This window comes from Agaricus bisporus, assembly GCF_000300575.1.
Source record: "Agaricus bisporus var. bisporus H97 unplaced genomic scaffold AGABI2scaffold_11, whole genome shotgun sequence".
Taxonomy (NCBI): Eukaryota; Fungi; Basidiomycota; class Agaricomycetes; order Agaricales; family Agaricaceae; genus Agaricus; species Agaricus bisporus.
The window spans coordinates 511,336-534,408 of NW_006267346.1; the positions used below are offsets into that span (position 1 = coordinate 511,336).

General features: G+C 46.5%; 8 protein-coding genes across 8 annotated transcripts; 3 read left to right on the forward strand and 5 right to left on the reverse strand.

Annotated features, from left to right (window-relative positions):
* Positions 1-87: 87 nt before the first annotated feature.
* AGABI2DRAFT_210241 (hypothetical protein) lies at positions 88-1,902 on the forward strand (the record flags this gene model as incomplete). The annotated part of the gene is made up of 6 exons (XM_006455659.1): positions 88-276; positions 430-578; positions 713-953; positions 1,030-1,281; positions 1,447-1,553; positions 1,605-1,902. 6 exons carry the CDS (start codon positions 88-90, stop codon positions 1,645-1,647), a joined length of 981 nt encoding a protein of 326 aa, XP_006455722.1. The 3' UTR covers positions 1,648-1,902.
* On the reverse strand, positions 1,882-2,744 carry AGABI2DRAFT_121628 (hypothetical protein; the record flags this gene model as incomplete). The annotated part of the gene is made up of 2 exons (XM_006455660.1): positions 1,882-1,896; positions 1,953-2,744. The coding sequence occupies 2 exons, from the start codon at positions 2,742-2,744 to the stop codon at positions 1,882-1,884; spliced, it is 807 nt and encodes a 268-aa protein (XP_006455723.1).
* A 1,362-nt stretch (positions 2,745-4,106) lies between these two features.
* On the reverse strand, positions 4,107-4,540 carry AGABI2DRAFT_76734 (hypothetical protein; the record flags this gene model as incomplete). Its single annotated transcript, XM_006455662.1, has 4 exons — positions 4,107-4,181; positions 4,266-4,376; positions 4,430-4,457; positions 4,524-4,540. The coding sequence occupies 4 exons, from the start codon at positions 4,538-4,540 to the stop codon at positions 4,107-4,109; spliced, it is 231 nt and encodes a 76-aa protein (XP_006455725.1).
* A 2,669-nt stretch (positions 4,541-7,209) lies between these two features.
* AGABI2DRAFT_76689 (hypothetical protein) lies at positions 7,210-7,602 on the forward strand (the record flags this gene model as incomplete). The annotated part of the gene is made up of 1 exon (XM_006455663.1): positions 7,210-7,602. A coding segment is annotated over one exon (393 nt), but the record flags the coding sequence as incomplete, so codon positions are not given.
* A 2,019-nt stretch (positions 7,603-9,621) lies between these two features.
* AGABI2DRAFT_138724 (hypothetical protein) lies at positions 9,622-10,016 on the reverse strand. Its single transcript, XM_006455664.1, has 3 exons — positions 9,929-10,016; positions 9,849-9,875; positions 9,622-9,786 (listed from the first exon to the last, which is right to left on the reverse strand). Exons 1-3 carry the CDS (start codon positions 9,962-9,964, stop codon positions 9,679-9,681), a joined length of 171 nt encoding a protein of 56 aa, XP_006455727.1. The 5' UTR covers positions 9,965-10,016; the 3' UTR covers positions 9,622-9,678.
* A 1,334-nt stretch (positions 10,017-11,350) lies between these two features.
* Positions 11,351-13,054, forward strand: AGABI2DRAFT_195113 (hypothetical protein). Its single transcript, XM_006455665.1, has one exon. The coding sequence runs from the start codon at positions 11,628-11,630 to the stop codon at positions 12,933-12,935; it is 1,308 nt and encodes a 435-aa protein (XP_006455728.1). The 5' UTR covers positions 11,351-11,627; the 3' UTR covers positions 12,936-13,054.
* A 4,148-nt stretch (positions 13,055-17,202) lies between these two features.
* On the reverse strand, positions 17,203-20,150 carry AGABI2DRAFT_187912 (hypothetical protein). The gene is made up of 16 exons (XM_006455666.1): positions 20,125-20,150; positions 20,061-20,069; positions 19,983-19,997; positions 19,861-19,927; positions 19,616-19,811; positions 19,485-19,557; positions 19,352-19,428; positions 19,257-19,293; positions 19,038-19,178; positions 18,916-18,942; positions 18,712-18,858; positions 18,590-18,660; positions 18,510-18,519; positions 18,021-18,452; positions 17,909-17,968; positions 17,203-17,857 (listed from the first exon to the last, which is right to left on the reverse strand). Coding segments are annotated over exons 1-16 (1,464 nt in total). The 5' UTR covers positions 20,126-20,150; the 3' UTR covers positions 17,203-17,756.
* Positions 20,151-20,832: 682 nt separating this feature from the next.
* AGABI2DRAFT_187913 (hypothetical protein) lies at positions 20,833-22,865 on the reverse strand (the record flags this gene model as incomplete). Its single annotated transcript, XM_006455667.1, has 7 exons — positions 20,833-20,915; positions 20,976-21,078; positions 21,137-21,814; positions 21,871-22,032; positions 22,086-22,336; positions 22,420-22,612; positions 22,851-22,865. 7 exons carry the CDS (start codon positions 22,863-22,865, stop codon positions 20,833-20,835), a joined length of 1,485 nt encoding a protein of 494 aa, XP_006455730.1.
* Between the last annotated feature and the right edge of the window lie 208 nt (positions 22,866-23,073).

Genomic DNA, 23,073 nt, shown 5'->3' on the forward strand with positions numbered 1-23,073 from the left:
GTTGTCGAGAATAACTTGACGGATATGATTCACGTGACGAATTCCAGCTATTTTCTGCCTCTTATCTTTTCCGAACTCCTTCAGACAATGCCTCGCGCGACCTCACAAAAGTTCTCTAGAGTGCACCAGTCCGCACCCAAAAAAGGTGCTCACAATCCTAGTTCTTCTGGCGGAAGCGGAAGCAGCAGTTCGCAAATAACAAACCCCATCTTCAATACTGCGAGGTTCGGTCAACACATCCTAAAGAACGCCCAAACTTGCCAGCGGTGCGCCGAAGTATATACTCTAGTATCTGTGTAGTTCTGATACGAACATTCTATCCAGAATAGTCGATGCGGTTCGTCTGCTACGTCCGCCCTGGTTTCGCACTTGCTCACCAACCATTGCGAACCCATAAAATTCATTGACCCGTCTGCCTTTTACGTTCAGGCGAACCTCAAGCCGACAGACAAGGTCATGGAAGTCGGGCCCGGTACCGGAAACTTGACTATAAAAATTCTTGAAAAGGCGAAGCACGTTACAGCGATTGAGATGGACCCCCGCATGGCTGCAGAAGTAATTAAACGGGTGCAGGGATCGTACGTCCTCCAGCTTCACCTCACCTTCTCACCCCCGATTCCTGCAGACCTCACGTCTTCCGCTTCTATATCCCCACTTCCTTCTACCATCATCTCAACCTATCTTGAGTGAGGACATTAACGTCACATTGCAGACCGGCTCAACGTAAACTGGACGTTGTCATCGGAGATTTCGTCAAAGTCGAACCGCTACCGTACTTTGAAGTATGCATCTCCAACACACCTTATCAAATTTCATCTCCTCTCGTATTCAAACTCCTATCCCATCGTCCATTATTTCGGGTCGCGATTCTCATGTTTCAACGGGAATTTGCATCTCGATTGGTCGCAAGACCAGGTACCGCCCTTTGGTCGCGATTGTCTGCAAACGTCCAAGTAAGTTCACTCAGAAGGCGCTGCCACCCCCAAAACGCTGATTCAATGTTCATCATTGGTTTCCTACGTAATCCAGCTCTACGCAAAAGTAGATAATATCATCAACGTCTCACGAAATGACTTCCGTCCACCACCTCAAGTTGAATCATCCGTTATCCGCATGGTACCTATCGATCCGCCTCCACCAGTTAAATTTGAAGAATTCGACGGTATGAACCGAATCATCTTCTCTAGACCTAATAAGACGGTTCGCGGGAATTTCCAAGCTAAAGGTGTAATGAAAATGCTTGAGCAAAACCGTAAGACATGGATGGCAACTCGAGAAATGGTAAGTGATTCATTCTCCTCCTGCTGTTTGCTCGAACCTCTTCATCAGTCCATCTCATGCTCGCAACCCTGAAACAGGGTCGTTGAGGTGACCGCGTGCTTGCAGACGTTATAAATGATTCTTTGATTGACTTCCAAAATTTCTGCTGACTTTATCTGCGTTCAGCCCATCGATGATAACTCCTCAACTTCGGAGCTTGTGGACAAGGTATTGAGGGACGCCGGTTATATGGAAAGTAGGGCAGCCAAGATGGACGTTGATGACCTTCTAAAGTATGTAATGAGAGGAGCTTTTTCTGTAGCAGTACTGACAGTAACCACTAGACTTTTATCTGCCTTTCATGATATTGGGATTCACTTCTCATGACACAGTACAGTTCATTCCTCGCGATAATGTACATACACACGGTATTATCTTGTATACCATCGCCGCACCTGTCCATCTTTCTTCAACTAGCCGAAGTCAACCAGGCCAATGGGAACCAGTCAAAAAGACATCTATCCTCTACCGTGTTTACGTAGTGCATGTATTTTATTATCCGTGTCGTGTTGCAGTTCACGAACCACACATCTAGGCTGTGCATAAAGACTCGCCGAACGCTCACATAGGTTTCGTCTGAACCAATTTCGAGTTATATCCAAATCAGATCAAAGACGAATAATGAAACTTACGTTGAAACGGAGAGCTGGAGGCGGTCCTACAGGGAGTGATCCATGATTTGCACCCTTTACAGGTCCAACAGGAACACCGAGCAAGCGAGTGAAGAACTCATCAAGCCAGCTGAAAAGTACTTCCTTGTCTTCCTTTGATAAATTCGCCCAGTCAATATTGTCTTCTGTAGCAGGTTGGACATGCGGGATTGCAGGAGAACGTCTCGGTGGCGTTAAGGCCAAGAAAGCCGGGGATGGAGCTGTAAAACTCGGTGCAGGTGATGCTCCAGGTTTTGTAGATAAATTGAAGGGCGGGGGTGGTGGTGTTCCCTGATCAGAAGCCGTGGAAGGGGGCTTCCTGGTTGCGGGAGGCAACGGCGAACGGTACGGTGGAGGCGGGGGCGCTGGTGGCGATGGCGCATCAGCATGATGAGGCACGGGAGACGCAGAACTTCCGCGACTGGGTAGTGTCGGTGGTGACAATGTATTGTTCCTTCTAGGAAGCTGGGGCGGCCCGCTCGTAACACTCCGGCCAGGTAAAGGAGGTGGTGGTGAAGCCGACGATGAAACACCGCCTGGGGCTCTGCTGGTAGAGGATCCCGAGCTTACCGAACCAGTACGAGTCGGAGGTGGTGGAAGAGATGTGAATGCAGTAGGTTTGCTGGCCGAGTTGGCTCTCGGAGGCGGTGGGGGTGGGACACCGGACGGATCCCAGTTAGTCTTCTTCATTGGTACACTGGCATCGTTTATGAGGCGCCAATCGACTTCAGGCTTCGTAGAAAACGGCTTACCTGGTATTGCGATCTCGGACATTCTGCAATTTCTGAACTCCAGAGCTAGTTGCTTTAGATGCTTTGGACTTGATATCAGCAACTACAGGTCAATAATCAGCGTCCAGGGTACGGCTATGAATGTATAGTGACTGCTTGCATGATGGCATCTTGGGAGGAGGAAAGGAACGGCGTCACGGGATCGCTGACCAAGTCATATCAACTCAAATCAAAATCACTTCCTGACTTCGACCAGGGCAATGGATGTATGGCAATTTTTAGTCATTTCTGATCAATTTTTCTAGCAACGGCGTTTTGCCCATCCCCTTAAAGAAGCCTCAAGCAGACGTCAGCCTCTCCTTCATATTCGTCATCATTTCAGGCAAATTGTAAGCTCTATTTCGGGACAGGCAATTATAGATCTTCACTCAATATAACGCCCGGTCTCTCTGGAACAGAAGCGATTGATATAGTCCGATTATAGTGTACATTAAAACAGCATACTAAGTATAAGTGACAGAACTCTCAAGCTGCGAGCGCTACTCCACCTATAGTCGCGGACAAACAAACACAACAATTTCCATATCTCGTGATCAAAATTTTTTGGGCGAAAACTGAGTTCATATTTGGATTCAGCGGGTCAAAATACGCTCAAAAATGCCTTCTTCAGAATTTTCGCATTAAACTTTTGGGTGGCCAAAAAAATTCCCGAGATTTTTCAAAAAATTTGGCTTGGGAAAGTATATTCTCGGCGTGCATCACGATAGCACTTTGCCTCCAGAAGGTCCATGTCACCACCTTGCCCTTCAAGTGTTCCTATCCATTGTCTGACACGATTGATAAACTGCCAAATAACTCCGCAATCGCAGCGGATTGCTCTTTTGTGACCTAATTGATTGATCATGACATCTTGCTTACTAAGGAGGTGTCGCAGCAGTTGTCATTTGCCCACAGACCAAAGCGGGTTCACTTTTCCACGGTCAAAAAAGCCGGTGGGAAAATTGTCCGCATTTAGGTTCCACACCTGATTTTGCATCAGAAGTCAAATACATTGATTTTTTCCCCACTCAAACCAGGCCTACCAGGCATAGTCGTTCGAGCATTCGGATTCAGTATTGAGAAAGGAGTCGATTGCACATTTTTTTGCAATTTTACCTAGTTTTTTGACGTCCGGCCAAATTTTTGGGGTCAAAATTTGAAATCATTGAATTTTGAGAATTGGGTCGTGCAAATACTTTCGTTAAGCTTCAATTCAGCCAATTAAACACTTTCCGGTGGTTTGGCAGGTTTGTGGCAGTGTCCGTTGGTGGTTCAAATTTTTTGTCGTGTTTGTTTGTCCGCAACTGTATAACAAAAGTGCTCGGTACTACGTCACGTATTATGATGCCATTCAGAATCATTCGTATCATCGGGTAGTGCGTTGACACTGTGAGAAGGGGTTTTGAAACAGGTTTTCCACTTTTCTATCTTCAACGATAACCTGCGCCAGTATCCACTGTCAGCCACAGTAGCACAGTATTTGCGACGCTGCCGCGTCTACCCATCGCCCAAAAATTCGACTTACCTCAGGGCAGTCACAATTTTTTTTGTTGCCGTGTGCGTGTTTTTTACTTGTCTTGCACACCGTGAGGTCACAGTCGCTCACTTTACCGGTAAAGTATCGCAGGTGAAAGTGCTGTTAATATGGTTAGATGAGCTTTGCAAGAACCATGCATGACAACCACGTACCCCACATCCTCTATAATAATCACCAACCCTGTACGATGCCATCGCACTCGCGTCAGTAACAGGAATATCGAGGGAGAAAACATACGTCACTCACACCTCGTGCTTGCACATGACGAACGTCAGCTCCCAGGAAGGAATAAAGAAGTCAGAGACTCCAGGGTATTTCTATTCAGCCTGGGATTGCTGTGGCGAGGGGGAAGGTTACAGTAACCGGGGGGGAGAGAATCAAGCTAGGGGAAATCTCGGTTCCTGTGTCATCTTTTTATGTACGCGCTTGAAGTGCCGGGAAGCCAGGGTTCCAAAAACCTGACCCCCAATAATCCAATAATTAACTATACCCGACAAAGGAAAAACATTGCCCAGTATTGCCTGCCCAGGAACAGTATCCGTGGTAAGGGTTGCATTTTGAGGTAATTGAGTGGTTTGGTTCGGCTGCAACGATGTCCGGAAAGGATGTAAGGTCCAAGCACGCATTTGAAAAGGACTCCAGTCCCTTGATCTTCGCGGTTTAGAGTGCTCTTGTGTCGTCCAGGCGAATTTAGCTACTGAGATCTCTGATAGAGAGAAATAGGGTGCATGGGGTTGACGAGTCTTTCCGCTTCTTACTTAACCACGTGGATCACATTTGAGCTGGTTGCTGACGATGTGTTTACACATGAGAGAGGTGCGCGGGGAACAAGCCTCTCCGTCTGGTCGTAATAGCTCCTAACATATCAGGAACAGATCTCATCCTGATTTGTCGTTTTTTTTGTTCAAGATAACGCAGATTTCCGGCTCTAAACATTGAGACGGTGATGGTAGTGTTGCCCAAATTATACCCATCGATGCGGCAAAAAACCGAGAAACCACTCACATGGAGTGATCCGTCGCCGGCATTGCCTCTTTTCCATGATGTCCGGCGTATCAGTACACTTGACGTACACGCCAAGTAAGAGCAAATCTATTATTTTCTGCTAAGATCGATACAGCTAGTACTAGTTCCGGATTTGAGCTGAAGCGGTAATGACACAGCCAAGCTCAGGAGTCACTACTAGTCAGTTGCGATCATCACCTTTTCCGACTATCAAGAAAGAGGGCGAACTGAAGGACGGAGCTTTTCGAATTAAACCCTTCAAGGTGGTTCGGAAATCACCGTCGAACTATCATTTCGCTCTTTGATAAATCTTATTTCCAGAGGCACTTTTTTTGTTCTGACACAGATATCGATAACCCTGGGTCACCCACGCAAGAAGTATCCTGCAAAAACTTCCGATCAACCTGGTTTACAACGTCGCGGGTGGAGATTGGACGCTCAGCAAATGACTGATTATTTTCCGAAAAAGAACTCAATGCGAGAATAATCCCGTCGGATGTGGCACCCTCTTCTTGTGTCACATCTCGAGGGAAATATAGCATTCCGGGGCAATGCACCTTTTAAGGTAAATTCGAGATTTCACGCGAGTCGCGCGACGGTGTGCTTTCATCCTCGGAGTTCCGCTTTGTTTTAAACGTGGTATTGGATGTTAGGCGTTGATTAATCAGTTTAAACTTTTGAGTTAGCTTCTTTTGTTTCCGAAATCAACAGCGAAATTTTTCAACGGACATGTCGATTATGATACTTAAATTTCACATTCGCCGACTTCCAAAGGTTATCAGAAGGCCGTCATTCGTCCATCTGCTATATTATATATCAAAAATTATGAATCTTATGATGCTGTACAGTGTAATTTATAAGCTGGAGGTAATCACAAGGTAAGCTATCTTAGCTTCTAATTGATCTCGATAGACAAGTCACTCGGTTCACTCAAAGATCGTCATCGATATGTTTGGACCGGTATAGAATCTTGTTACGGCATGACCGGACGGCAAGAAAGACGCTATGTTGCTAAAAAATAACGTATCTTACAATGTTTCAAACCTCCGCAACACGGAGCAGGAATGCTGACACACTGTGCACGCTAGCATGCCAAGAACGACTAAAATCGTTCTAGAGGTTACGAAATTATTTAGTGAGACCTCTCATAAGTGAAGACATGACTACATTCAAAGAGCGGCGTCTGGGAGGTGGCAACCATATCAAAATGCTTCCCGGTTCGACATCCCATTTATTTTTCATTTGATTGACTGTCTTGATGGTGCTCAGTATTACAGGCAAATGGCATGACTGCTGATTTAACTAGAAGTTGCGGTCAGACGACGTGGCAGTTGTTTGATAGTTTGTCCAGTATTCTCATTCATGCTCCGTGAAACATCGGGCAACAACACCGTGTCATTCCGCGCCAATCGGTATCACACGATGAAGGACGACCCAGTGGCGGGCATACAGAAAATGGAGCGGGAATTTACTATGTTTAAAAATTCGTAGGCATGAGGAAGAATCTAAAATTAGTGAGAGTATGAATGAGTCGCAAAGGAACCTGACAATCATGTGCCTCTCGACAAACGAAAAGCAATGCACCCTTATGAAAAACCAGAAGCTGTCGCTATTGCCGGACCTTTTTTCATCTGATAAGCAATTTTGCTGAGGCAGTTATTAAAAATACTGCACACTCTATCTTCGGCATCACGTGGATTAATTCCCGAGTTAACGGATAAAAAGATGAAATGTTAGAAATGATGATGAGGGGTGGTGCCTGTGGTGGTAACGGGTACCTACTTGGTACCTACACCAAATCAGTGTTAATGATCTTTTGATGTTCTGCCGTCAAACCCATCTGACTCATCTGTATGTGTCTGATTGGTTTGACTCATCTTGAGTGCCGCCGTCAGCCCGAAGCTTCTGCTGTTACCATCATACCCTCATGACCATATTACTCGAAGAGAAGCTGAACACAAACTACGTTCCCATCCCGGTCGAAATCAACCTGCTCGAACGTAGAGTTGCCGAGTCCGAAGAAACCATCTCTTTACTTACCGCCGAGATCGCGAGGCTACGGGATCGTTGCAATGAACTTTCTGTTGACAAGCAACATTTGAGCATAGGAATTGCGGAGTATAACGATATACTCGCTCCTGCTCGTCGATTGATTCCTGAGATCCTCCAGGAAATCTTTTATCACTGTCTGCCGACCACTCACAATGCCGTGATGAGCGCCTTGGAAGCGCCGCTCCTTCTAGGAAGAGTATGTAACCATTGGAGGCAGATCGCATATTCCACGCCACGACTTTGGACTTCCATACATATTGTAACCCCCTCCGCCAGACCCTATGACCCCGCATTCCCAACAGATAATACATGGATCTTGACAGCCGTCTCGAAGTGGCTTGCGCGTTCTGGGGTTCTTCCATTGTCAATCTCAATAATTTCTTCCACATATTCCCTGGATCCTTTTGTTCCAATAAATGGCCATATCCGACCATTTCTTAATCTCCTCAGTTCTTTTGCATCTCGGTGGCGATCAGTATCGTTCGTGATCGAAAATTATTCTTGGCCAGAATTTTTCGATCGCTATGGTGCGGAGGATGTACCCCTGCTGGAGAAGTTTCATTTTGACGGCAATCTTGTTCCCAGTATGACAGCCGCAAATCCTTGGGATCCTGTTCAGGCAGACTTTGCAGCCGCCACAAGGGAAAATAGTATTTTTCATGCTCCCAGTCTACGTTCGGTGTCCATACCTCGCTTCGTGCCCACGATCTTGCAATTTCCAATCAGATGGAGTGAGCTTCTTGAGCTCGACTTATCCCTTGGTATCTTCTCGTTGCAGGATGTTTTGAGGACACTAGAACTATGCCCTGAGCTTCGAGTTTGCTCCATCTTCATACCGAATGTGGACCCTGTCGGTCACGCTGAAGCACATACTTCGCCTCCTAAAATAACCCTACCGAAACTGGAAACGCTTGCATTGAAGGACGAGTGTTGGTGGAAGGACATGTGTACCTTGTTGGAAACTCTTATTACGCCACAACTGTGTCATCTTTCTTATTGTCAAACAGTTGATTTCTCAGAGAGAATGCCTTCACACGAACAACAATTGATGGAGGCTCTTGATCTATTTCTCCGTAACCTCATTGAACCACTTCAAGAACTAGAGTTGCGGGCGAACAGGTCCTCTTTTGAAGCCGTGTTAGGAGTTTTGGAGATGGTCCCTGGTCTGAAACGACTTTCTGTAGTGAGCTACGGGATGCAGACTCCAATGCCACAGTCTGGACATTTCGACTTTGCTGACCGGGTTTTGCAAAGATTCATACCGGAAGTGTTAAGCGCTCAGCCCCAAACCGTTGTTTCCGTTTCTCGAATGAGCCATAACGTAGTTGACCTCCCTCTTGATGTCGATTCGAATTCTTGCCTACTCGATGGCTCTGAAGAGACATCATCATCTGGTTCACTCACTGTCTCATCACATCCAGAAAAGAAAATGGTCGCTGGTCGTCTCTGCCCGAATCTTGAAGTGTTTGATTGCGCGGGAGCGATGTTCTCCGAGTCAATATTTCTTGAATTCCTCCGCGCTCGATCTATACGGCATCAGGAACTCGGTGTGGCACATATGAAGAGTGTGAATGTCACGTATGTACCGGGGAGGAAGCCAAGTGAAAGCTTCAGAAACGAAGTCCTCAAGCTGGGAAAACTTACTGGGATGAATGTGTATTTGACTTATGCGAATTCTCTCTCGCCGCTGAGCTCCCATGGTATTATTTCTGAAAACGCGTTTTATCCCACGTTTCATTTTGGTTTCTCGTAGTGCTCTGTTGTAATTCAAGAGTTTGTTTTTTATATGCACTTGTTCAATGCACCGTTTGGCAAAATCTACTCGCTTTTGGCTGCCAGTTGATGTCGCTAGCCTATTTGGGACAACTGTCAGCGACGTCATCTTGTTTGATCTAAAAATGCAGCAGCTTTCAGCCGACTTGAATTCAAGATTTTTTTTTGTCGTCCCTTCCTGTCGGTGAGGTATTCCTTAGGCGAGGGCTAATTATCGAATCTAAAGTAAGAAACGTAGATTTTGCAGCAAGCTCCTTCCTATCAAAAATTCTGACGACATTGTCCCAAAGTTGAAGGGCGGTTTGGAGTTGCAATCCCTTCTCTCTAGGGGGCGAGGTCTTCAGGAATAGCGAGTAGTCGAATCTCGACCAAGTCAGTGCTTTGAATATGCATTATTAATTGAAGAATCGCCTAGAACATGGCAACGGGCCGCAAACGCGTGTTAAGGGACGGAGTAAAGCGTGATCAGAGCGTGATGGAAATGCGAACGCAATGAGGCACCTCCACCCGAGTACAATCGCCACCCGCAGCTTGACCTAGTGAACTCTGGCAGGTCTGGTTTCTGTTTCAATTAACCCTGTCTGATGACACGTATAATCATGCTCGGGTTCCTCTTCTCGGTCTCCGTTCCATCCACATTACGATTCATTCTCACTTTCTTCATTTTGAACACTACTGCGTGCGTACACAGTTGAATCATCCTGGCAACAAGAACCTAACTTATAACACCTGGTCTTGTAGTGTGTTTGCTTTTCCTTCTCTCACTTCGTCTGTCCTTTCTCTTCTGCTCGTCTATATTATCTTAACGAACTCTCCATTAGTGAGCCACACAAGCGTTCACCGGTGTTCGCAATCATGGCTACCGTCTCGCCTCTGGCTGTTACAGGATTCTCGTTTCTGGCAATCGGGCTATCCTGTGCTCTCCTTCGCCTTTTGTTCATCCTGAAATCTCGTCTTCTATCTTCAGCGGCGCCGACTACATTACCCCAGCCCGTTTCTGCTGGTCGGACGTCAGCTCTTTCGTTACGTTCGCCATTTTCTCTCTTCCGTTACCGCCAGAAATCAACTATTGCCAAGCCAACGCGAAGTCATAGCCGCTGGTCCCCGCTGTCGGCTTTTTATCGTCGATTCACTCGCCCATCTTCCCCACTACATTTGTCAGAACCAGATGTCCTCCCTATATCCATGCCTGGCTCTACCTCCACGATCCATTCCCTTCTTGACCTATCAGTCATGTCAAATTCTTCGCATATTCCGGTTGTTAAGAATCATGGTCCTATATTCCAGACTCGACAAATATCAAGGTCTTCTAGCATGGATACGTTACCCAGCTACAGGCCTCTTACACCAGTCCCCATCCTGGTTCCAATTGCACGCCATGCTCCGTCTCCTCCAGCAACCCCTTCTCCGACGACTCCAAAGTCATTCTCTGGGATGGGGGATACTGATATCCCTTTGGTCCCGATCACGCCTTCGAAGCCCAAATCCATACCTCAACTGCCTGTGACCACGGCGAATGCGTGTGGTTTGCCTACACCGCCACCTACAGGTCATTTCCCGGCAATCAGCCTATCACCGTTCAAGCCGAACAACTCAACATTTGGTCAATCGCTTAATGCTGTGGCGGGAACTAGACCAGTTTCTCCCACTCACAGTCGTTTCCTCACTTCGCGCACACTATCATCACTGTCCCTTTCCCCTCGCTCGCTGTCATTGCAGCAAAGTAAGAGAAGTAGGGGCCTTGGTGGCGTTACCGTGAAGAGGATATCTCCGCCACCCTTCGACCTTGATCAACAGGAGTCGGGATCAGAGCCTGCACAGGACGTGGCTAATTGCTTGACAAACACTGGAAACATAACGTTTGAGCCCAAGGAAGAACTAATTGAGAATTCGACTCAGTCAGTGTCTCTCGCCGCTAGTCCACCATCATTCCTCCTGGACTTCTCTTCACCGCCTTCATCACCGGTGTCGGATTCCAGTTCTACATTAGACCTACTATCTCCTTCGCCTTCGCCTTCAAATTCTGATATTTCCCCCACTTCGGTTCCACTCACAGCATCGCGTACGACTAGCCAATCTTCAAATTCGTCAGATTTAGCAAAATCTGGACCTATCTCTCTCGTGGATGTTGACATGAATGTGGACGCAAGTGGAATGCCTGGTTTTGAAGTGGATTGGAGGGTTCCTGAATGGAGCTTCGATGTTGAAGAACCAGGCGACACTGAGCTCGTGCTCGCAGATTTCGATAGTCCTTCATCCGTGGAAGAAACTTCTGGCAGTCCAGTTCAAAAGCTTACTAGGAAACAGGTCGAAGAGGAGTTGATTGAGTTGGACGATGAGGATACTGAGTCGAACGAGGAACAGAAGCGAGTCGGAGAAAGGAAATGGGAATCGGATGGTGAACTTGATGATCAGGGAGTTTGGGACGTGGAAGCACAGACTGAGGCTGGCATTTCACGCGTCGATCCGGTTCTGGAGGATGAGGAAGCCGTGTTAGAAGATTTATGCGAGGGTAGTGACATGGTCGACCCAGTGGTACTCTCATCGGCTTTGGCGCTGGCTAAGGAGCTTGATGATGACTATGAAGCCGAGACAGACATTAAGTATCCAGATCCCGACCTTCTTCCGTTGCCCGAAACGATTAACGTGTTACCTTCAATCTTCACGGAAGCCGATAATATCCCCATGATTTCGATTTGCACTCAACCCGCCGTTCTTCGCAGAAACCTCTCCAATGATGACTCGGATGTTTCCTCTGGGTCATCACTACCGAGTGCCGCTTCACCAATCTCCTTAGTACAGACACCGACGCCACCTGCGTCACCGCCCCGTGAAGCTAAGATTCCTTCTTTGCCAAAGCCCACCATCATGGACGACTTGGATAATGATAGGTTGGCCCCTACGACTGCCATCTTGCCAATGTCAAAATGTCTTGGTCCCACCGATATGAAACCGATGGAAGACCGTTTCCGGGCTTCATCTGTTCCGTTGGTTGGTACAGAGACTAACTCGTCACCAACGGATGGGGCACTTCTCTCGGCCAAAGTCAGCAACGGAATTGAAGATAACTCACATTTCTTTGAGGATGAGCGGTTCTTCTACTCCCCTGAATGTATCACGCAGGAACTGGATAGCGACGATGAATTTACAGTCAATGTTGAGGCGGCAAGTGACGACGATTGTGCGGATGATAGTCATTACGACGATGAAGTTGACATATTGCCTTCGTCCGATGAAGTGGACGGTGATTGCGTCGAGAGCGCCGAGGGCAAGGAAGTAATACTGCATTGTCCGGAGGATAGGCTCCAAATCGGCCAAGCCAAAAATTTTGACTGCGGAGCTGGAGAAGAGAAAGTTGTTACTGACACTCTGAAGGGAATACGGGCACACGCGGTCATCAATGCGGCCGAAATGACACTCGCGTCAGAAATGGACGCTCATCCTTCTGATAAAATACCATCATACGCAGAAGACGAAGTCCAAGAGAAAATCGCTCCGGCATCCGTACTGACACCGCCTTCGGAGCATCCCCTTACGCCTGTTCCAGGAACGTTCCCCGATGCGAAACTATCGTTGAAGGCGGAGACAATACCAGAGCCTCAATCGTTGCCGCCGAAACTGTCGGTACCATTACAATCCCACCGACGTAGACGGTCTCCATTAGAAGAAGCAATTGCCAGTACACGTTCACCTCTCGAAGTTGCTCTTGCCATGCAACTACGACCAGGGCTTGGACTGGGTGCGGATCCTGCGTGGATGGTCAGATTCATGATGGTGATGTGGGGATGGATGTTTGGGTTGGTACTGGTCCCGACTGCCGAAGCCTGAGTCAGCTATTTTTGCTTATTACGATATTACGATGGAGGCCTCTAAACAGGCCAACTGTGGACCACTTTGTTTATGCAATTGTTTATCTCCTCATATGCATGGATATCTCTCTCATGACGCCTCATTTCCCAGATTTGTAGTATTTACTAATATCCGTTGTCATCTCACTGTTCATTAGGACGGCCATCACTCATTTTGACCTAACCTACTTTCGCTTGTCAATTAGCACTGTTTCAATAAAAAGTTCCGTGCCATACATGAAAAACATACGAACACTCAGATAAAAGAAAACTAAACAAATTTGTGTGTCATTTGGGTTCCAGCTCATAAGTTGGTATCAGTATCAATCAGCTGTAGCACGGCAGAAATTATTTATGAGCATTTGGTGGAAAAGGCCAGATCAGTACGGAGAGAGAGACCGTGATTGGGTTCTACTAAAACATACGAGAACGTAGATGTAAAGCTTTTCTATTAGCTATCTGTTACGAGGCCTGGGCCTGTCAGAAAATAATGAAAAAGTCTGAAACGCGTCGACAGCGGTTGACTATGAAGAGTACCAAGACTTTATTTATTTTAAGATTTACGGATATTGATCCGGGCGACGCAAGTCTTTCAAGTTTTTTTTTGGTGACTCGCAACGACAAGAAGCTTCGCTCTCGATGGATCAACAACTCCAACGTGCGTGCGGACATGTTCGGACTCATTCTGCCGAGGAGTGTTCAAGCGGTAATCCTCAATAACCGTTATCATTTATGTTGTGATTGCCATGCTGTAGAGTGTGATTATCTACTTCCTCTAGCTTTTATGTATTATTGGCTCTGAGTCGATCGGTGAGTCATCAATGTAGTGCCATGACAGTTGACTGTCCGCAAATCACTCAATTCTCCAACTTTTTGCCGAAGAAAAAAACAAAAGCTAAAAAAAGGTAGGGACATAAGACGCACTCCAAAAAGGAATGATCGACCACTGGAATTGTCAAGAACAACCAGGTGCATACCAGGGCAATGGGGTACATTCACCGTCGACCAATTTAGCTCAAAGTCAAAAAAAAAAATTGTTTTTTATGGACACCCGGAGACGATGCGTATTGCGAGCTTTCGGTGGCAGGTGATATTCAGCTTAGTCGGAACACGGTGGGCCGTTCATCCGCAAATCTAACCTTACGAATCAGACCATAAATTTGGCAAGATTTGAAAATAACAACAGAAAGAAATAAGAGAAACGGAGGAACTGCTTCCTTTCACAGGTGGAGTATGACATCAGAAAGGACGCATCGTTGAAAGAGCGAATGTCACAAAAAAAAAACCGTACAAAAAAAGTCTAATCCAGAAACTTACCTTTGCGTCGCACATACCTCGAGCTCCTTCCGACTCCACCGTAAAAAAATCTTTCCGATCACCCTTCGATGGCTTGCGAAATCATTCTCGGACTATCTTCCATTCGGGCGAAAGCATCTTGAGGCTGTAACCTCTCCAAATGTTGCAAGGAATTTCTAGGAAAAATTGACCGTGTTTTCTCTGAAGCATTCTCGCATGTTCTCCGCTTTCATAAAGAACAAAAGTTGGCACATGTCAAAGACCTGTGAAATTTATTGACAACAAGTCCATCATTGGAGCTCCGTGCCACAAAATATTCTGAATTCGATGGGCCGATCACGAGATACAACGTTTGTCAATTCCTTTTGTCCCTTGTTATACTTCACTAGGTTTTCAAGGATCGGTCATATCCCCTTTGCCCTGAATTCTCAAGAAGCCCATAAACCCGAGGTGACATTGAATTATTATCCTCGTGTGGTATCACTGAACCGCACTTTCCTCGTGTCCATTTAAAAGTGTCCGGAATGTTCACTACTCTTCATGTCAGCGTCTAACTCGAATTAAACTCTGGGCACGCGATAGTAATAGCAAACGTGATATCGCATTTCAAAAATAATCTCCGAGAAGTGTAAACCTCAATGAAGAGGCGCACAAGAAGCATGTTGCAACATCATGTCACAACTCATGGGTCCTTGCCGCTAACCAGTCATGGACTGTGGCTATTCGGTTCCTCCCAATCGCCATGATTCTCCACGCCAGGCTTTTCCAAGTCTGGCGAAGGTGGCCTATGGGGAGCGGATTTTCGACCTAAACGTTTTTCGCAGAGGTATGTTGGGACAGAGGCATCAAGGGCGGTCTAGGCGCTTTAGGGAATGCCCACCACGATTTTCTAGTGGTAAACCAACAACAACGGCGAACTTTAAACGCAACCTTGTCTGTCTTCGACAATAAAGGGTTCATCTTACCGGCGAATAGTTGCTACTGTTCCGAGACTCGGAGCAGTCAACCTATGATTCCATTTCACTCTATTGTAGCGGTGATCAACTTTATGCAACATTTCGATTCACGTTCCGCCTGTCATGATTTGGCGTTAGAAATTTTGAAAGTATTGATCTCTGGCGCAGTTGATAAAAGGTCCGTGAGTCTCGCGTATTCCTCCCGCCCGAAGGTTTCACCCTTGAACCCTAAGCCGACCAAAACCTCTGCTCGGTGAACCTGAGTCGGAATTACGATCCTTTTCAACCGGGCTTTACGGCCGAAAAATGGAGCCCGTGATGACTCCAGTAGAGCGAGTCAGTTGAAGTAAGACAATGTTATGGAATGAAAGAAAACAGTTAGTAGCAATATGATGGCTTTAGCAACAAATAGTGAACCCAAAATGGTTGATGCGCGGTATTCTTCTAGGCGATGTTTGATGAATTCGAAAACAGCATGATAATAGCATGGCCTCCGTTAGCCATGTTGAATATGCGACGAGTATCAAGCGGTGGAAGGTATTATTATTGGCGGAGTCGACTCGCCACGATTAGACCGTCATACCGTTGTAGAGGTGGTGACGGTTGACTAGTTCGACAATTGAGCTGTGATTCTGTCCCCAGTTGCTAGAACAAGGCAAAGGCTGTGAACCCAATTCTAGCTTGGCAACAAGTCTGCCCATATAGTATAAGAAAAACGCAGGCCCTCTTTATGGGTGTGTAATGCAATTGCACATGAGTGTGGAACTCGGATTTTTGGGACCAGGTTAATGCCCGTACGACTCTTTAGGTCTCCACTGCCAGATTTTTTACAGATGTGATCTAACCGGGTTGCTATTCGTACAGAAGACGTGAGTTTGAAAGGCGAGAGAGGCGAGAGAGGCAATTAGAGACAACGCCCATGCCGCCACGAGGAATTCAACAAAAGACAAAGCAACCATGTTACTACGTAGTAACGTAGTGGTCTTTTTATCAGGGACAACAATCAGGGAAGAAGGCCTTGCTGAAGGTGGGGATCACAGCAGAGTTTGCATCGTTGGGGTCTCATTCTCAGTAAAGGAGCAAGAGGTGGTATTTGAAGTTATGCCATTCTCGCTTTGCAAATAAATATTTATGTGAGGGGAACAGGAACAACTTAGTTGGGCAACTCGTAAACGTGGTAAGGCCCATATTATATACTTTACTTTGTCACGGTCACACGCCAGCGTAGTGGATCTCATTGGCATTACAATGCTCATAACCCGAACTGCTCACATATAAGCCACATATAAGCCCTCCATCCGTCTTCCATTGACCCTACATTTCCTTCAGATGGCAGCATTGGGCACAGCTTTCGAATGCCCAATTCTCGTTTGGATGATCACACTGAATCGTGATTATAGTCTAGAAGTGAGCTTTCTCGCTCAGACGACATTCCCACTGCTCACCAGTCTTAGGAATACAACGAATGCTACAAACTCGTAACAGAATGCATACCGGGCGTGAACTTTGTCAGGGCTCCAAACGATGCCAATAACTTTCGTAGGCTGCCATCGTGTTCCTTCTTGCAATGCCAACTCACCTCCGCCAAATCCAGGCGATCTGCTCCTCTCGATGCTCCCGCTCCTTATGATGCGCCACCGCCGAATCCCGAGGTCAAAGTGGCGGGACTGCATGAGCCAGAACGGTAAACACTGGATAGAACAGGTATGATAAACGCCCAGATCTTCAAATCCGAACTAAATTTCAATCGATTAGGATGACCTTCCCCCGGAAAAATTCCTCTCATCGATGATTGGCTATCACCTTGCCAAGGATCAGTCACTGCTCGGTATGGCAATGACGCAGGGGTACCAGAAAAAGGTTATCAATATCGGTCTTGGAATCCAGCATTATAAACAGCCGGCTCAACTTCCACTGGCGTCGTATATAGAGTCCCAACAACACAAGGTGTGATAAAGTCGTGCACAACCTCTTCTTTCTGGACTAAATTCGCATAGTTGACACCCACCGAACTGACAGCCATCACCAGCGCGGAGACAAGCGAGCACCTCCTCTGGAGGCTGTATATCATCCTTAGTTTGAAACTTGCGTACATGCGCGCTATTGGCCAAAGTGTTGCTTTTGATTGGGCCCGTCTTGAGTTTGACGTTGACAAAAAATCCGCCACCGCCGACGGACATGCATTAACAGGATGGGAGTTCCGCTTATATCGTGCCAAGCTCGGCGTTGCCCGCGGGACTGATCCCCCAAAGATAGTTGAAGAAGAGTATCAATGTTGCGTGGCTTTCTTCCGTGGATGTGACGACCTCAAGTTTGTATGGTATGAAGACGCAAAAGCCCTCGAATCATGGGTTCAATTTATCACTATCGACCAAATGACCAAAGTAATACCCAAGCTGTCTGCCTGACCGCGGAAGCTTTGTAGTTTAAATGTATTGGATTTACGTTATTTATTTTATGTAGCGACCAGTAAAGCGAACAGTAGGGTTGATAAAAGAAGATACCACTACATACAAATATAAAAAAGCTCATAAATCACGATTAAGGACCTAGGTGGTATGAGCTTCTGATTCTGCATCTTGGCTCAATTTATCTTTCTGCGCCCAGGCCTCGTGTAGAATAGGCGGCCCTGTAAAGTGTTGCCTGCCATCTGGGGAGTATATGAGCATTTCATGAGGCTTAGCAGGTGTCAGCTGCTCACTGATAATATACCATACAGCGCTCATCACTGCGAATCCAACGAACACAACGGGTGCGTAGTCTAAGCGTATTCAGACAAAAAGTCCCCAGAAGAAGGTATTCTTTATACTCACTCATACTCGTTGATGTCACTGGAATCACCGCCGGCATAGAAAAAAGCACGATTTCAAACATAACCCACACGACTGCAAAGCCATTAATGAAGTATCCGAAGCGCCCAAGATTGTAGGGGGCATCATGCATCTCCCGACGACGGTTAAGGACTGACAGCAACACCGGCATTGCATAACTGGCGCCAAGGCAGATAACCGCCACCCCCACGAATGCATTAAACGCTGCGCTAGATCCGAGAAAGATCAAGCCTAGAAGCACTTGGATCAGAGTCGATAATAAGTAGGCGTTTACAGGGACGCCTTCAAGGAACCCGTGGTTGACCCTAGCGAAGAATTTCGAATACGGTATCGCCTTATCTCTAGCAAAGCTCCATGTAGCTCTTGAAGCAGCACAACAAATTGAGATTGCGCAGAAAATGCCAATCATGAAAACTGTAAGAAGAAATGTATTAGAGCTCATAAACCGCACCAGAGGAGAACTATCCGCACTTATGAACCACTGTCAAATTGAGTTTCAGACGTCCGCGTCATCAGTGATGCTGTTATTATGAGCGTGTTTCCAATCTCACCATGCCAAAGCCTCCACTTCGAGAGCCCATGACTGACGTGAATAGAATCCCAATCGGCTGTCCAGATGAAACTGATATCCTTTTAAAATGCTCATATGGATTCCGATCGTGGCAAAACTTACCACTGAGTAGGAGACTGATATCGGGCAACGTGAAAACCACGGGTAGAATAAAGAAAAGGCCTGTCAGGAAGCCAACAGGTATAGACCATGCCATGGCACGAGGTACCTGTCTGACAGGATGCTTGACCTCTTCACACATGCTTGCGACTGTGAAGATTACTATCGTCAGTTCATTAGAACTCGAGTGCTCTAATCAGGACAGACTCATTCCAATAGCAGAATACGTATAAGCTGTAAAATGATATGAGCGCTCCCTCGAAGAACATGAGGACGAAAAGCTTCCACCTGACTAAAAATGCTGTTAGCCAATTAATACGCCAGATAACGGGAAGATCTTACTGGAAGTAGCCCTATGAAGAATGACCATCCTGGTGTCCAGCCCGATGCAGAAGGGTCAAATGCACCAAGAGCGAAGGACGCTGGTCTACGACCAGAAGCAGCTTTCACAGAAAGACAGATGAGCATGACTTATATACACGAAACCCCAAAGATTATGACTCAGTTAGCGTTATATTCAGTGTTACCATAGAATCGAAGTGATTCACCAATCATTCCGAGTAGCGTCCATACCGCTGACAGAACCTATCAAGGCGGCACACATTACAAGACCGAACTAGCCAAATCGGGAAGAACGACATACGTCTGCGAGGGGCAGCAATTCATTAAAGAAAATGCCGAACCCGGTAGCAAATGCGGTGACAGCCAGAAACATCAAATCTTTGTTTTGTCGGTGATTATCCGGACCAACGTCAAAATAGATCAAACGAACGCACAAGTTTGCCAGGTTGTGGCTATCCATTCAGGGTAGTAGATACCGACACCTGCGACCAGTAGTTGCGCTGTTCCCTAAATAAATGCAGACAGGTTAGAGGAATCAGATACTTTTGGGTTGGGAGTGACATACAAAGGTAACCGATAAACTGATGGTCCAAACCCCAACCATAGTCAACCACCCATTTATCCAAGAGCACATCAATCCATAGCGTGGTCCTGCAAGACGATACGTCCAATAATAAGCGCCGGCTGCGGTGGGATATTTTGAACAAATTTCCGCCATCGACAGAGCCAGTGCTTGACAGAACAATGACACCATCAAGAAGCTACTTCAGCTCAGAGCTGAAGTTGAAGAGATATAGCTATGTCACATACCCCCATACCATTACCGTAGGTCCGCCTGCCACCAGAGAAGTTGCTATTGGTGCAGAGAGCCCAAAAGCTGGTGACCTATGTGTCAAGGAATACAATTTACCGGAGGCGTCCATAAGACTTACGAACGGCCATTATTGCTGCGTACCGATATTTAAGTCGTGAACATCAGACGAGAATCGCATTCTTGGGGGACGACAAACCTAGGGTCACTGAAGATATTCGATTGTCACGAAATGAAAAGCAGAAAATACTGTTTACACTCACTAAATAGGATATGTAACAATCCCCTCGTCTGTATTAGGCACAAATAATATGCACTCGAGCTTTGTTTCTACAATAGTAGTTCATCACATACCCGAGTCAACTCTTGTGCGTAACCCAGTTTTTGTAGGTCCTTCGCAGCATCAAAGTTCGACACCGATTCAATCGACTCTTTCGAGGTATCTGCAGCAGTGATTTTCTCCATGAATCAGAGCCGGAGTAGATAGTGGCAGGTGTGCGTATGAGTTGACCGATCCCCACTTGATTAAGAAGCTTCTTAAATACCACCCCACCATCCGAGGTTCGATATCTCCCCACACTAGCAACGTGAGTAGTATCTGCATCGACCGGAAGCCACAGAAACACAAGTTTTCTATACCGTTCGACGTGAGAAGCTATTGGTCACACAGAAGCGTAAGAAATGCCAGCCACTGCGTTGAACTAAGGAATCCACATGATAATGCGACACGATAAGAATATGCGTGCATATTCGTAACCGGTTTAAACCCACTCAATTAGTGTTCACCATGTGACACAGAACCTTTAATCTCTGAAGGTATAATAATGATGTCGTCACTGATCGTCGGGGATGGAGGGAGAAGCTGACAATCGGACCTTCTGCCGGTAGTCTGCTGATAAGATTGAATGGACGCTCCAAAATATGCAAGTAGTCAAATCCCAGGCCAATTTAGAAGGCATCGGATTTGGAATTCATTTTCGCAGTGATGCTTTCGCCTCCTCAATCCGATTCAGCCCCAGCTTTAGCGAGACTAAAGGCATCGTTTCATGAGTGGCTGTCATTGAACGTAAGTATCGCAGAATGAAATCGAAAATCAAATAATTTTTGCACTTACATTCTGCTTGATCTTCATCCTCGATTGTTGCAAGCCAACTTGCCAAAGGATGGAGGAGGTTCTTTTCTATCGTCACCAATATATCTTTATCTCTCACTCCCGTCTGTGAAAGAGAAAAATCGTTTTAAGATAGTCATGATGGGTTGAAACGGATCACACACCAGATTGCTTTTGTCCCGTAATAGAACTACATAATACAATGACAGCACTTCCGTGATTCGTTTCGGTTCTGGGCTGTCCATGAAGTTCTCGAGGTCGATTTTCGTGTCAAATAATTCTGGCGGGCTGGGTCGGAAGAGGAGAGGACCAAACATCCTCATGAACATTGCTGAACCAAACGCGTTCCGCGAATTAGAGGGGTCAGCATCGAGGGCTTGAAGTACAGCGTCCTTGACTAGACCTACAGCTGCGACACGCATTTGAGGATATTCACATTTCGCAACGAGGTCTGCAAGGAGTTGTAATCGAAGTTGTGACGGACCGGATGTCAGGAGAAGAGACAAGGCACGGAAAGCTTGATGACGCGTAGCAGGTAAGGGGTGCACGCTTGAGAGGACAATGAGTTGTGGTAGCACTGTCGTCACGACTTCAGGTGAGACTTCGTCTGCGGCGTTGGCCTGATTCCGGTGTAGGACCAGTAAGAGGAAGGCTAGCGCGTCATCGTGAAGCGTAGAAGTTGGCTGAAGCATTGTGAGCATGCTAGGTACGAAACGTGAAAGTCGGGACGCTTTAAGCGCCGTAGACGAAGATATCCAATCGTGTACGAAGAGGATAATGGACACAGTGGTAGGTGAGGAGAATAATTGCTCTGATGCGTATCCCAGATCTTTGTATGCAGACTAAAGAACCGTTAGCCTTCAGACATCGCAAATCTCACTTTTGCCGAGATACGCACTGCGTATATTTCAACCATTCGCCGCCCCTCGCCATCGTGGGTTTTCCCTCCACTCTTACCCAGCCTCGGAAAGCATGTTTCGAAAGCCATCTGTGCTGTATCATATCCCAAGTGATGTCTGAACAACACCAAAGCATCGTCGAGCACTGACTTCAATAGTGACTAGGCGGCGTTATTCTGCATAATCATGCGTTGAAAAACGCATATAGACGTACCCGACACTTCCTGGACTCTTCATCATCGATCGTAGGCAGATTTCCTACCCATTTTGACATCGCGGATACCATGCTTTCTATATCACCCATTAGCACCTTGGCATCATCAGACTTGACGCGAACAGAAATTGCCTCCATCGCCCGTCGTAAGTTAGAAAGTAGAGGTTGGAGTGTTTCTGATGCCGTTCGCTTCCTCAACTTGAGCCTCTTGATGGCTGAACAGCATACCGAGAACATGGTCAGCAATTTTCCTTCAGGGGTTATCATACAACTTTACCTGCACGATAAAGTCCAATCAACTCAATGAACCTTTCCACTAGTCCAATCTCGTCACTTTTTTCGCTTCCGTCTCCATCCTCCCAGCCATCATCTTCGCCCTCCTCCAATCTATTAATGATCTTCTCCGTCTCCTCTTGTACAGCAATAATGACTTCTTTTGCCGAACTGCATTCGCCCATTACCGCAATTAAATCCCTAGCCGCTGGGTCTTTACACTCCAACAGAACAGACAAGAGGTTCAAAACATCCTAAAATTTTATTCCTCGTCTTAGCGTTGAATCATGTCATGGAAAGGAGAGGAGCTATTTAATTCCACTCACAAGAGAATCAGCGATGCCCGCTGTTGATACCAAAGTTTTCAATTGGGATAGAGTATGTCCGCTACCCTCTGACGTGCCCGTAGCGGCCGCAATAATGGCTTTGCTGATATCCTAGGTGTCGCATAAGTTTAGCATAAAGGGGTGACAGAGAATAACAAATGCGCACGTCACTCGAGGCCATTTGAGAGCAGACAAAGAGGGGTGAGTTCTGTAAGGATGGGAGTTCACCTGGAGTTCACTTCAGGATGGACATAGCGTCTAAGCCTGTAAAGGTTTGATGAATGATCAATTGATCCTTGATCTGATCGGACATCGGGCAGTGAACTCGGTCAAACTTGAGCTTGAAATTTAGCTATCAAGTGCTGTGCGGTTCTATGGAGGGAACACAA